Source organism: Macrotis lagotis, chromosome 2, assembly GCF_037893015.1.
Source record: "Macrotis lagotis isolate mMagLag1 chromosome 2, bilby.v1.9.chrom.fasta, whole genome shotgun sequence".
In the NCBI taxonomy this organism is placed as follows: Eukaryota; Metazoa; Chordata; class Mammalia; order Peramelemorphia; family Peramelidae; genus Macrotis; species Macrotis lagotis.
In genome coordinates, this window is record NC_133659.1 from 318612444 (window position 1) to 318625966 (window position 13523).

General features: G+C 38.4%; 1 protein-coding gene across 1 annotated transcript in view; it reads left to right on the plus strand.

The window, feature by feature from the left end:
* Positions 1-4023, plus strand: part of SLC17A8 (solute carrier family 17 member 8) — a 47169-nt gene extending 43146 nt beyond the window's left edge. The window contains exons 10-11 of the mRNA XM_074221068.1: positions 2658-2785; positions 3292-4023. Coding sequence (XP_074077169.1) covers positions 2658-2785; positions 3292-3621 — 458 coding nt within the window. The 3' untranslated portion in view covers positions 3622-4023. The remainder of the gene's footprint in view (positions 1-2657; positions 2786-3291) is intronic.
* Positions 4024-13523: the final 9500 nt, after the last annotated feature.

The following is a 13523-nucleotide window of genomic DNA, read 5'->3' on the forward strand; positions in this document are numbered from 1 at the left end:
CACAGTCTTTGTGTCTGAGTATAATGTTTGACAATCATATTAATTGCTTTTTATCTCTGGGTTCTTTTCTAATAAAGTGTTTATCATATTCCAATCGGGCAGTAGGTATAATTAATCTCACTGCTGTTTTATATTCTGATTGTCTGGTACTTTGGCACACTGACATAAAAGAGGAAGATGTGCTTATTAAAAATAGCAGGGTCAGTGGGGATCAGGGAGGAATTTCTTAAAATGCTCCAGAGGCAGAGGTCAGGAAAAGAGAATCTAATAGAGAGAAAAAATGATTTTTTCATTCATTTTTTTAGACACTATAGGTAAATGGCGAGTTGACAAAGGCTCAAAAAAATGGAAAGTAAAGTTTTTCAAATGTTTTTCAGAACTGATTCCCTTATGTCTTGGCATGGATGAAACTATAAATGCCAGACAGTCAAATTTCTGGATGAAGGATAATTGATAGCAATAACTAATGGAATGACTGGTAGGAACTGAATCCAAAAGAATATGACTGACTTTGTAGTGATGGGCTGCATTTAATGTGATATCTTATGGGTTAAATGTAAAGTCTGACATGTGTTCAAAAAATCAGTGGCACAGATACCAAATGATGCAGGTGTGCATGCAAAAGATATAGGTGTTTTGGCAAATTACTGAAGGTTCTGCAGGAGTCAACACTGATGTGTCCACTGGAAAAAAATAAATGTGATTTCTGGTTCTCCTAATGGGGGAAATAGAGCAAACATATAAGCACCTCACAACACTGAGGTAGTGGTTCTTATTATATATTATCTTATTTATAATTGAGAAAACTGAGGCAGAACGAAAGAACATTGGCAAACTGAAGTGTGTCCAGATAAAGACAGCCCAGACAACAAGGGGCTTAGAGATATGACATACAAGTATTGCTTGAAAGAATTTGAAATATTTGGAATAGTAAACCTGGAAAAGAGTAAACTGAAACAGAGGGACATTGTTTACTTCAGGTAGTTGAAAGATTATCATATGGGATGAATAAATTATGAATTAATGAATGAAAAAAGTATCAATTAAATGTTTATTATATGTCAAGCACCAAGCTACATGCCAGAGATAAAACAAAAAAATTGCAAAAGGTGAGATTTGATTTCTGTGCTCAGAAAAAGAGGTAGGAAGTGAAAGTGGAAATTCCTGGCAATAGAGTATATGGATGGATGGGGGGTGGGGGTGGGATTTGAAGCATAGTCTTGGTGCTGATGAAATGCTGGGGGCTTAAATAAATCCCACTCACCTAGTGTCCAATCAATTTGGTTCAACCTCAAAGAGCTCCAAAGGTGATTTGGTTCAAGAATGGACTCTGAGAGGCAGCTAGGTGGTGCAGTAGATAGAGCACTGGCCCTAGAGTCAGGAGTACCTGGGTTCAAATCCAACCTCAGACGCTTAATAATTACCTAGCTGTGTGGCCTTGGGCAAGCCACGTAACCCCATTGCCTTGCAAAAAAAAAAAAAGAAAAAAAAGAATGAACTCTGAAAGTTAAGTACAGAGGGAACATTGAGAGCATTCCCAAAGTAGATTGGATGGCTCCTTGTGAGGGATGTTGTAGAGATGATGAATATCAGAGATTTAATGAAAGCTTCCTGTGGGCCTCAGACTAGATGGGGAATGAGAGTTCTGAACGTTCAGGTTTCGGTGTAGAGAGAGAGTGATTATGACTTAAATGAGGGTCCATCCTGGAGTTTTGATTGTGATCTCTAGGCTTAGTTGAACATGAAAATGAGTATTAATGGAGAAAATAACTTTATGTTGTTTTGGCTTCCCTGGAAGACCTTTTGGGGCACCAGACTGGGACATAGGAGGCTTTCTCAATTCCTAGCATTATTTTTATCCTCCAGATAACGACCTATTCCTTGTTTTCATCATGTTCCAAATAATTATTTTTATTGTTTGATATAACTTGTAATAAATTAGAGGGGAAAATATGGCAAGGTAGGCAGACTGCTGAAAATAGAGTTGGGAAGAGCTGGTTCAAATCCTAACTCTGCTATGTGACCATGGACAAATCATTTGACCTCTCTAAGCTTTGGTTGCCTCATTTATAAAATGGGATTTGTAGGTAGGAACGATCAAAGGATTATTGTGAGGCTAAATTATCATTTAATAAATATTAGGTCGACTGGTCCTCACCATAATCTTGGGAGGTAGGTGCTATTGTTACCACCACTTTACAGTTGAAGAAGCTGAACTGGACAGAGATGAAGTAACTTGCCCAGTGTTACACAACTAAGTATTTGAGGCCTTATTTGAACTCAGGTCTTTCTGACTCCAGGTCTGTTGTTAGATCCATTTTGCCACCCACCTGCCTTTAATGACTTACCCAGAGTCACATAGCTAATTGGTATCTGAGATGGGATTTGAACTCATATCTTCTTGACACTGAGTCCAACATGATAGCCACTATACCATTCTTTTACAAAGTGTAATGGACTGCCTCTGGAGGTAGTTCGATCTCTTCTCCTTGGGATGTGTGACATAGACTAGATTGACCTCTTGTTGGGTCTAGAGATTAAAGGGTTTCATGGTCAAGGAAAGGCCTCTGACTTCCTCTGCAAAACAGTTTCTATGTTTCTTGGAGTGTTTGACCTCTTATAGAGATATGACTTTATTGTGTTGGTTTTTGTCCCAGGATTTAATGTCAACCATTTGGATATTGCCCCTCGATATGCCAGCATTCTCATGGGAATCTCCAATGGTGTGGGTACCCTTTCTGGAATGGTTTGCCCCCTCATTGTTGGTGCTATGACTAAGCATAAGGTGAGTGCACTTTGTGTGCCAAGGAAGTGCCAGTGAACTTTCTTTTTAACTTTTCTGCTTGGGTTGGGAAACAAGGGTAGAAACATGAGAAAATCACCCCTTTTATCTGGGCCTAAAGGAAGTAGACTTGCTGGTCCCCAGAGATCAGCATGATGTAGTAAGAGTACTGATCTTGGATTCAAGGTAACCTGGGTCATATACTAACTGAGTAATCATGGCAAGTCACATGACTTTTCGATGCCTCAGTTTCCTCATCTGTAAAATGTGAATGTTGGACTCAGTGGTCATTAAAATAAGATACTTTTCCTAGCTCAAAAACCTGGACCACCAAAGCCAGGGCTGTTTTATTTGGAGCCTGTTGTTCATAGTGTAGAGTTCCCTCTGCCTTGTCTTTCAGGTGACAAACTGAATCATAGATAGCAGGGAAAGTAGAAACTGTGCTTAATGGACTTTTTTTTTTTTTTTTTGGTTTGAAATATCTAATGATGTTTAATGTAATTGTTTAGACCCGGGAGGAGTGGCAGAATGTGTTCCTCATAGCAGCACTGGTACACTACAGTGGAGTGGTCTTCTATGGCGTCTTTGCTTCTGGGGAGAAACAGGAATGGGCTGATCCGGAGAATCTCTGTGAGGAAAAGTGTGGCATCATCGACCAAGATGAGTTAGTGGAAGAGATGGAGCTAAACCCTGAGACTTTTGTTTGTCCAAGAAAGAAAATGTCCTATGGGGCAACTGCGCAGAATAGCGATATCCGGCGAAATGAATGGAGGGGGCAGAGGGCACAAGAGCAGTCCTCCTACCAAGATGAAGGGGAATGCTTCCCCGACACCTCCTAGTTTAAGAAAATACCCAATTGTCTCAGCATCTCAGGCTTCCTCGAATTGTGAAACCAGACAGTCTCCATAGCTATTGCCTTCTCCTAGCAGATCTTGCCAAGACATTGAATGCTCCAGGATGAAAAGAAAAAAGATGGGGCCAAATGTTTGGTGAAGAGACAGTAGTGGTGTTGTGGGCTAGAGATCTGCTCTCAGACAAACTTGGGTTTGAGAACTGCCTCTAATACTGGCTCTGTGGCCCTGAGAAAAATCATTCAACCATTTTCTAGGAATATGTAAGACTTTAAAGTGCAAAGCCAGTGTCCATCCCCAATGGTAGAGGGGTTTTCCTAATAGGTTTTTGCCTATGCTTATGAAATCATAGGCCTACATCAGAATTTATTTAGGAGGTAGGTTAAACTTCCTTCCCTTTCCTGTCTTTTCTTCCTTTCCCTCCCTCCCTCCCTCCCTCCCTCCCTCCCTCCCTCCCTCCCTCCCTCCCTCCCTCCCTTCCTTCCTTCCTTCCTTCCTTCCTTCCTTCCTTCCTTCCTTCCTTCCTTCCTTCCTTCCTCCCTCCCTCCCTCCCTCCCTGCCTTCCCTTTTTCCTTCCTGCCTGCCTTTCCTTCCTTCTTTCCTTTGTTTCTTTCTTTCCTTCTTTCCCTTTGTAATCCATGCTATCCCAAATAATATGGCATTATGTAAATACACATTTGTATACACAAGGTGTCCCAAAAGTCTTAGAGCAGCTTTAAGCTTTAATCACTTCCAATTTTTTGAAGGCTTTTGGGACATTCTGTATATCATTGATGTAGAAAGTAGGTTGGTTCCCCTTTTAGCTCCCTTTATTTACAGAATAGATTGATTTCCCTTCACTTGAAATGTTTAACAAAGTCTAAATCACCTCTTGTTGGGTTTCTTGTAGAAGGGATTCTTGGAGCAGCTGGACAAATTAATCTCAGATTCTTCTAGCTTTGAAATAAGGTGATTCCCTGGGTATTTGAATTTCTTATCATAATGTGACTTGGTGGGTGTTAGTTTTGTTCTGGGATTTAATTTTTCCCCCAAATTGGTTTTGGATTCAATCTCTTAGGTTCAGTTGATGGCAAAAGCTTTATATCTGACATACTAGTAATCACCTCTTGGTGGAATTCATACAGAGTTGGAGTTGAGGAGAGGGTCAGATGGGTTTTAGATTCTGATATTTATGTAGAGAGGGAGAGTGATTAGTCTAGGAAGCCAATTGCCCATGAAACTGAGCATTGTCATGATGGATAAAGAAAGGTGAAGAACCAAGATGCAGATGTCCTCAACATTTTGCCTCTTCATCATCTCAAGGGTGTGACAAAGGGAACAGGACTCCCATTAGACCAAGCTTCTTGAAAGCAAAACCTGTCTTTTTGTTTTTCTTTCCATCTGAGATACTCAACATAGTGCCCAGCCTATAGTAGACACTTGATAAATATTTATTGCTTGTCTGGGCACAATATTCACTCCTGTTGTTTACAAAAAAGAAAAGTGTTTTTTGATGTGGTGAGTGACAGGTTTATGTTCTGCCTTGGGTCAGATGTTCTTTAGAGTCCTTTCACTTTTTATTTTATTTTATTTTTTTCAATCTCTTCTGCTGATAATTTAAAATAAGAATAATGGAAAAAGCAAAATCCCATATGAAGCATCTAGTACCTTTGCTCATAATGATGCTGATTTGAAGATGTGCATTAATTTCTAAAATAAAGCATGTGATCACTCAATTTAATTCAGTGAGCCATCATTAAATGACTACTGTATGCCAGTCATTGAAAATAGACAATATGAAAACGTCAGGGTGGACCAGATATGATATGTGCCCAGATAAATAAATATGGATAAATTCTAATGCTAATAATCAGGGAAACCAGGAAAGGTCTCATATAGGAGGAAGAAACAAAACAACATTTTTCAAAAGAAAAAGTGTCCATATTCTGTTAATTAGTTACCCAAAGATGTTTAAAGCTCAAGGTGTTAGTCATCTTAGAAAACATTAACTGATGCTTCTTTTAGAAGACCCGTGTGACTGTATGTGTCTATGATTTGACAGACCTGTGATCTCATCATTTGGAAGTCCTCTTTCCTGATGAATTGATTGTGGAAGCTATACTTCCACATCTCATTCAGCTCTTGCCCACGTCTGGTTAATTGCCCAGCCAAGGCGATGGCGGCTTTCACCCAGGAAGACTTTATGAACAAGAAAATGCATATTCTACCTAGTGTGAGTCTTGTAAGACTTCGGTGTCCAATTGAAGAGAAGAATTATTTAAAGACAAAAGAACTCTTCTGTTCATTGTTGATTAAAATTCTATTTGTATTTTCCAAATAAAAACCTGGTCCTGAGGGGCCAAAGGTGAAGTTTACCTTTAGATCTCTGGTCCCTGAATGGCACCAAAGGAAACAGCATGCTATGAAGAAGGTATTTTTGACCTTGTGTCTTAATGATCCACAAACTAATGCATGGTGTCATTAATATATATTTATGTATATTTCATGTCATCAATAACTTTGACTGTCAACCATCCTTGGATACTCAAAGGTTAAAAATAAAGCATGAAATATCATTTTAACCCCTTAGTATCTGTAGAAAAAACTTATTGTATAAAATAGAAAATAGTTATATCATTGTTTTCCTGATTAAAAAAATCATGAATTTATGGTTTTAGATATTTAAAGTTTTGTTGAGGCAATAAAAGAGGGATGGAAAGTTTTCTTTTTCTAATCATATGGTATCCCATAGGGTTCTGCTGAGAGTCATGATATAATTAGATTGCTGAAAGGCAGTTTCACTTAATCTCAACTTTGGAGCAAAGTCATTTAAACAAAAGTCATTCAGGTTTTTGGAGCATGTCATGGAACCTATTCCATGTATTAAAAACAATTAGCTTGGGGGCGGCTACGTGGCACAGTGGATTGAGCACCAGCCCTGGAGTCTGGAGTACCCGAGTTCAAATCTGGCCTCAGACACTTAATAATTACCTAGCTGTGTGGCCTTGGGCAAGTCACTTAACCCCCATTGCCTTGCCAAAAAAACCACAACAAAACCTAAAAAAAAAAAACCCCAAACCCAAGAAGCTTATTTTCTGTGATATCTCTTGCCCTACAAGTGTACTGGAAAGAGGTTAATATTTGCATCTGTCCCCAGGCACTTGCAAGGCCATATTTTTCACATGATGGTTGATTATCCACTTAAAAATTTTTTAAAATTATTTTTATGCCACTTTCACTTAAGAATGAATTCCACAAGCATTTTATCAGGTGATTACGTTCCAGTCACTATAGTGAATGTTTGAAATACAAATATAAGCAGAAAGACAATCTCTACCTTCAAAGAGCTTACATTCTCATGTGGGAAGACAATGTGTAAAAAAGAAGGTAAAAGGGCGAAGCTGCTATGTGTAAGAGGCAGTGAACAATGATAGGGAAATTCCATGAACCGGAGGGGAATGACGGCTTCTCTGACCTGAGCATCCTCTCAGAAAGGAGGTTCTGGAAGGAACTGGCCAATCAAAGAACAAAGGGTACCTTCAGTGTAGGAGATCCAGGGAGAAAGTGTACAGTCTGAAGAGACTTCAAAGCTGTGTTGGCTAAAGAAAGGCCATATAGTCCAGAACAAAACCTAGAGAAAAATCCCTTATGTCAAAGAAGAAAGAACCAACAATTCAAAAAACCTACCCCACTACAGTGTTTTTTACCCATAATTACCCACATCTGCAAAGAAGGGAAGAAAAATTACACAAATATCCGTTTAGAACAAGCCTTCCTGGATCAATCTGGAAGATTCTAAGGAAAAGGGAGGTGACCAATGTACATTAAAGATGTTTGAAGCAGGTTTGGGGTATGGAGAGTGATAATTTAAAAAAACCCTTTGTCTTTTAAATTTTAAATCTTAGACCTGGCATGATAATAATAATTATTAGAAATGGGAGGGGGGCCTTGATGGGAGGAGACAGAAATGAGGAAGTAAACTCTAAGAAACTCACTTATCTTGAAATTGAGATGTGTTGCTTCCCAAAATGTAGAATACTAGGGAAGAAAGACATTACATGGTTATTGACATAGACAAACATATTACCATGAGAAATTTGAAAAATCAAATCCAACCCTTTTGGCTTTGTAATATTCTTCCCCTCCCACACTTAATAATTGAAAATAATTTTTATATTATTAACAATTATTTTTAATAATTTTTTTCAATTGTATATAAATTGTATTTTTTTTTTGGTCTTTGGGAGGCAATAGGGTTAAGTGACTTGCCCAAGGTCATATCAGCTCCTCTTGACTCTAAGGTCAGTGTTCTATCCACTGTGCCATTTAGCTGCCCCTAAAGATAGTTTTCAACATTAAGTTTTGTAAGGTTTAGAGTTTCAAATTTTCTTCCTTCCTTCCTCCTTCCCCAAGACAGTGAGCATGTACAATCATTTCTAACATTTCTGTCATATAGAGCCCCCTCATCAATCTCCTTGGCCTCTAATTATGAGTTTGACATTTTGTTAAGCAATGAGAAGATATGAGGAATATATGATACAGTCCTTGCCTTCAACTGGCTTACAGTCTAACTAGGAAGATTCCCCCTCTCCCAAAACACGCACATACATAAACGATGGGAGGGTATCACCAGAAAGGACATAATTAGGTGGTTGAATTCATAGCTTAGAACTAGTTGAGATCTCATAAATCATAAAGTTTAAACCCATCATTGGGGTTAAAGGAAGGTGGTTTGGGGAAATTCAATGATTTGACTATTTCCAAGTAAGCACTAGAGACAGCATTCAAGCACACGCTCGGCCTTCTGTCTTCAGGGCTAGTGTCACACTATATCTTGTTGGCTTAACAAGGAGATGAAGAGAATATTATCGTCATTTTTCAGTTCTGTCTGATGCTTCATAACTCTATTTGGGGTTTTCTTGGCTAAGATACTGGAGTGATTTGCCATTTCCTCCCCCCAGTTCATTTTATAAATGAGGAAATTGAAGCAAACCAAGTTAAATGACTTGCCCAATGAGTGTCTGAGGCCAGATTTGAATGAGGGAGATGTCTTCCTGACTTGAGGCCCAGGACTCTATCCACTGCACCTATAACATCATAGATTTAGAACTGCAAAGGGCCATCAAAAATCATTTAATTCTACCTTATTTTATGTCACAGAGAGGTAAAAGTTAGGGTCTTTAACCGATCTTAATTTGAGACAACACTTTTTCAGTAATTAAGGGTAAGAAAGGGTAAGTGATTAAAGGTAAGAAAGAAATGAAGCAAAGAATGTCCTTCTAATTAGTAGACTAATGAAAACAATATTTAGAATAGATTATCCCAGTAGGGTAAATGTTACAACCCTGACAGCTGTTAAAGACCTTTGCTTAAAAAGACAGATGCATCCCGAGTCATCTCCAATCACCCTGATCTATCTCTGGCCACTGAACCCAGAAGACTCTGGAGGAGAGAAGGCTAGTGACTTTACACATGGCTGTGATCTTCCAGGGTCCTGTTGCTGGGGCTTTGAAGCCTTTTTGGGACCCAGCTGTACGTTATTCTCACCTTCCATCCTGTGAGAGGCATAATCTGGATCTTCTGAGAAATGTACTATTCATTCTCAGGGGGCGAAGACACGCTGTATCACTGCCCTTCATTGGGTTTGTCCCAAGTGTAAAAATTCCTAATCCACTCCACCCCCCTTCCTGTAAGTCCTTTTACACCCCTGGTTTCTTTGGTTTGGGGAGATTGGTGCATTCTGCAATGCTAATCGCAATCAGGAAAATACAGGATGCTCTGCCTACACTCCTGTGTGATTTCCGAGCTAATCCCTGACCTCTTAAAGTCCTATGGAAAAAGCTGGCAATTCAAAGCAGATGAAGACAAATCAACAATACACAAAGATGAACCCTCCAATTACAGGATGTGGCATGATGCAAATTGGAATGGTGGGTGATCATTACAAAGTGCTACAGGTAAAGAGGACCAGAAATAATGAGAAAGAGGGGAAGGATGCTTGGGGGAGCAAAGAGAAAAATGAAGGGAAAATGTTATTTTGAAGAAAACTTTGATGGGAGATTTACACAATATATAATAACATACAATAAATTATTTTCTGATCTATATCATGTCACTGGACCAAGTTGGCTCCGGGGGGGGGGGGGGGAGAGAGAGAGAGAGAGAGAGAGAGGGAGAGAGAGAGAGAGAGAGAGAGAGAGAGAGAGAGAGAGAGAGAGAGAGAGAGAGAGAGAGAGAGTAACCTTACATCACCCTCCCTCGCTGAAATTCAATTCACTTGCATATCAACGCATCACCTCTCTGATGCCATGGTTAAAAATGATGGACAAACAACAACAAAAATCGATGCTGTGTTATCAACAGAGGATATAAAAAAATCTAATTGGATTGACGATGTATATTGTTTTGGGTACTTGAATTTAGGTAGCTAGCTTAAGTCCTGGGAATCTGAACCTCTTTAGTGTAATAACTTAATAATATTTATAATATTTATATAATAATAAATATAATTAATAATATAATAAATCCATAGTAATGCAGGGAAAGATGAAGAAACTGTGAATGTAAAACTTGGGTGGAGATGTAAATTGATTAGAAGTAGAGAATTATGATTGTGACAAACAATTGTAATCTTAAAAGCTACTTGGTTGGAGACCTTCCCCATTCTTCATGTGCCATTGATTCATTGTTTAATATAAAATTTATATCCTCATCTCTTTAGGCTTTACCCTTTACCAAATTCCAGGTCCAGTATAGGGGAAGGGAGTTCACCTTTTGCCCTCTGGATGAGAGGCAAGACATAAAAACCTGAGCTGGACTTGTCACTCTGGACTAGTCACTTAACCTCTTTCAGACCCATCTCTTTATAGATCCCCAGTTTCCTCTCCTTTGAATCATCCTGATCACCTGAATGGGTCCACTTGTAAAATAGAGATCATAATACCTCTCAGAATTATGATGATCAAATTATATATATATATATATATATGTATATATATATATATATAATGTGTTGTAAACCCTGAAATCCTCTATATAGGTTAGTTATTAATAGTTTGGAAGAAGTTTTACATGACATCAGAAATGAATTTGAACTCTTTCCCCCAGTTTTCTGGCAATTGTGCATAATACAGTGCAAAAACCTGATTTGGGAAGAGTTGAAAAAAAAAATGGACCCATTTTCCATCCATTTTCTTTTGCAATTCTCTCTTTCCCAATCCTTACTGGAAATGGATAACATCATCTCCTTGACGGTGCTTGAGATTAAAATGAAACTAACCTCTCTATTGAACTCTCCTTCCTGCCTAGCAGACTGCACCTGGCATGGTCCCTTTTGGTGAGACTTTAAGCATTTGTAAGGAATGTTATGGGAGAAGATTAAGACAAGTAATCTATTCAGCCAAAGGAGAAATTATAACATATTGTAGATTTGTTGTTTTAGGAGCTGGGTTTAAGCCAACTTTTCTATTTATTTATTGACTCACTTTAGGCAAATCACTTAAAGTCTCTTGGGCTCAGTTTTGATATCTGTGAAATGGGCAGTTTGGAACAGATGTTTAAGGTCCCTTCCAAAGTAAATTTATGAGTCTATGACTACAATGGTTTTATCTCATGTCTTCCATTTTTTGACTGTGTGACCATGGACAAGTCACATAACCTTTATGAGTCTTAAGTGTGTCAAACCATCCGAGTTATAATTGCTTTTGTTTTAGGTTTTTGGGGTTAAGCGCTTGCCCAAGGCCACACAGCTAGGTAATTATTAAGTGTCTGAGGTCGGATTTGAACTCAGGTCCTCCCGACTCCAGGGCCAGTGCACCACCTAGCCACCCCCCAAGTTATAATTGTTTACAATTTCCCAGGGAATGAATTTACTCAATCCTTAACAGCCTTATGGTGTCTGTGGTATCAGAGTTGTATAGTCAGTAAATGGAGAGGGTAGATGAGAGAGACATGGTGCTCTTCATCTTCCCCTGGTTTTAATTCTGCTCCTTCTATTCTATTCTACTGGGTGGAGATGTAAATTGACTACAAGTAGAGAATTATAGTTGTAACAGAGACAATTGTAAATTGATAAAATACTTCTTATTAAAGAAATTGATAAAAATACTTGTTGAGTGATAAAAATTGATAAAATCCTTGCTATTAAATAATGTGACATTTACCCCCAAAGAGAACACTATAGAAATGCATTTGTAGTGTTAAAAAAAGAAAGAACTCTAAATCTACCATTGGGATCTTCTGGAACTTCTGAAGTCTCCTCAACTTCCTTTTCTCTGGATAATGGGATAAAACAACAATAAAGATAATAGCTAATGCTAATACAGGTACCTACTATGTGTTGGGCACTGGATTAAATGCTTTACAAAGTTCATGTCATTTGATCCTCACAATAACTATGGGAAGTAGATCCTGTTATTATCCTCACTTTGCAGTTGAGGAAATGGAGACAAAGACTTGTTCAAGGTCACTTTGCTGTTGTTCCTTCTTCATTTTTGAAGACCAGTGGCATCATGGTTGATGATCTAAGACATTTCAGATTGCTCAGGCAGAAGAGAACATTTCCAATTCCTTTTCCTTTTCTCACGATCCAATTAAAGATCCATTTAAAGGCAAACTCTATTCTTTGTTGAAGACATTTCCTATATAACTGCCCACATGAAGGGTACATTAATGGAAACCCCCTACAAAGATAATGAAAAAGTCCTTGGGGAAAGTTAATTGAAAGGCTGATGAGACACTTTAAATCAATAGTCCTAAAACCCAGGTAAACCTTCTCATTGAAGGAATACTTTTTTCTTTTAATGGTATTTATCATGCTTCTGTTTTCATCTGATAATCATGATTACACACAGCAAGAACAACTATTTTAACCTTTTCTCTTAATCACAGCATTTTTCATAACTTAGGCTTTGAGAGGATTGGTCATGATTGGTCTCAAAGCTGTTCGAAAATAATCTTTAATATTTTGGAGGAAAATGTGAGGTCTTCCTGATTGTTTTTTGATGAGCCTAGCTTTGTGTTCCTACATCTCTGCTTACTTCCCCTAGGGTTTATTTTTAAGGGGAGAGCACAATAACCATTTTCCTTGGCATTTTTCAATTCCCTTTCTGATAGAATAGATAGAATAGAAAGGAAAAGGCTGTGGTTCTTTTAGAATTCCAATCAAGCACACAGAAGGTTAGGGGGGAAGGGTGTACGTATGTGTGTGTGTGTGTGTGTGTGTGTGTGTGTGTGTGTGTGTGCAGACACAGCCTTGTGACTCGAATACCTATAGAGAATGCCCCAGGGGCTTGGACCTTCGTTGATCAGTTGCTATGTCTCCCCATTACAGGATTGGGGAAAAGTCATTATATTCAACTCATTTTTAAAAAGGGAGAAACCTGAGATCCATGGAGGTTAAATGATTTCTCAAGGTCATATTGGTTGTATGAGCTGGAAAAAAGGATTTGAACTTAGACTCTAATGACTCTAGAGTCGGGTCTCTTTCTATCTATTTGATAAATGAAGCTATTCAAGCTAAGGCATTGTAGACAAAATCCTTTTTTTATTTTTCAGTACTATTTTCAAAATCTTCAGGTCTTCTACCATTTACAACTGTTTGCCTTTGATGATATGGATATAGATTATTTTTTATCTGTTCACATGAAGGATGGAAATCTTGTCCATATGGGAATCCCCTGCTCCCCTCCCTCCTACCTAACCTTGGATCTTTTTATGTTGATGAACTTTCAAACATTGATTTTGGGTGGTGGTGGTCTGGTCTGTTTTTTTATTAGTGTAGGGAACTTCCAGATGAAGTCACTCCTTGGACCTGAGCAAAAATGCATTTAATAGTCTTAATGACTTGCCCAGGGTCACATGGATTGTGTCAATGAATGGGACTGAATATGGTTCTTGCTATTCCTCCACCT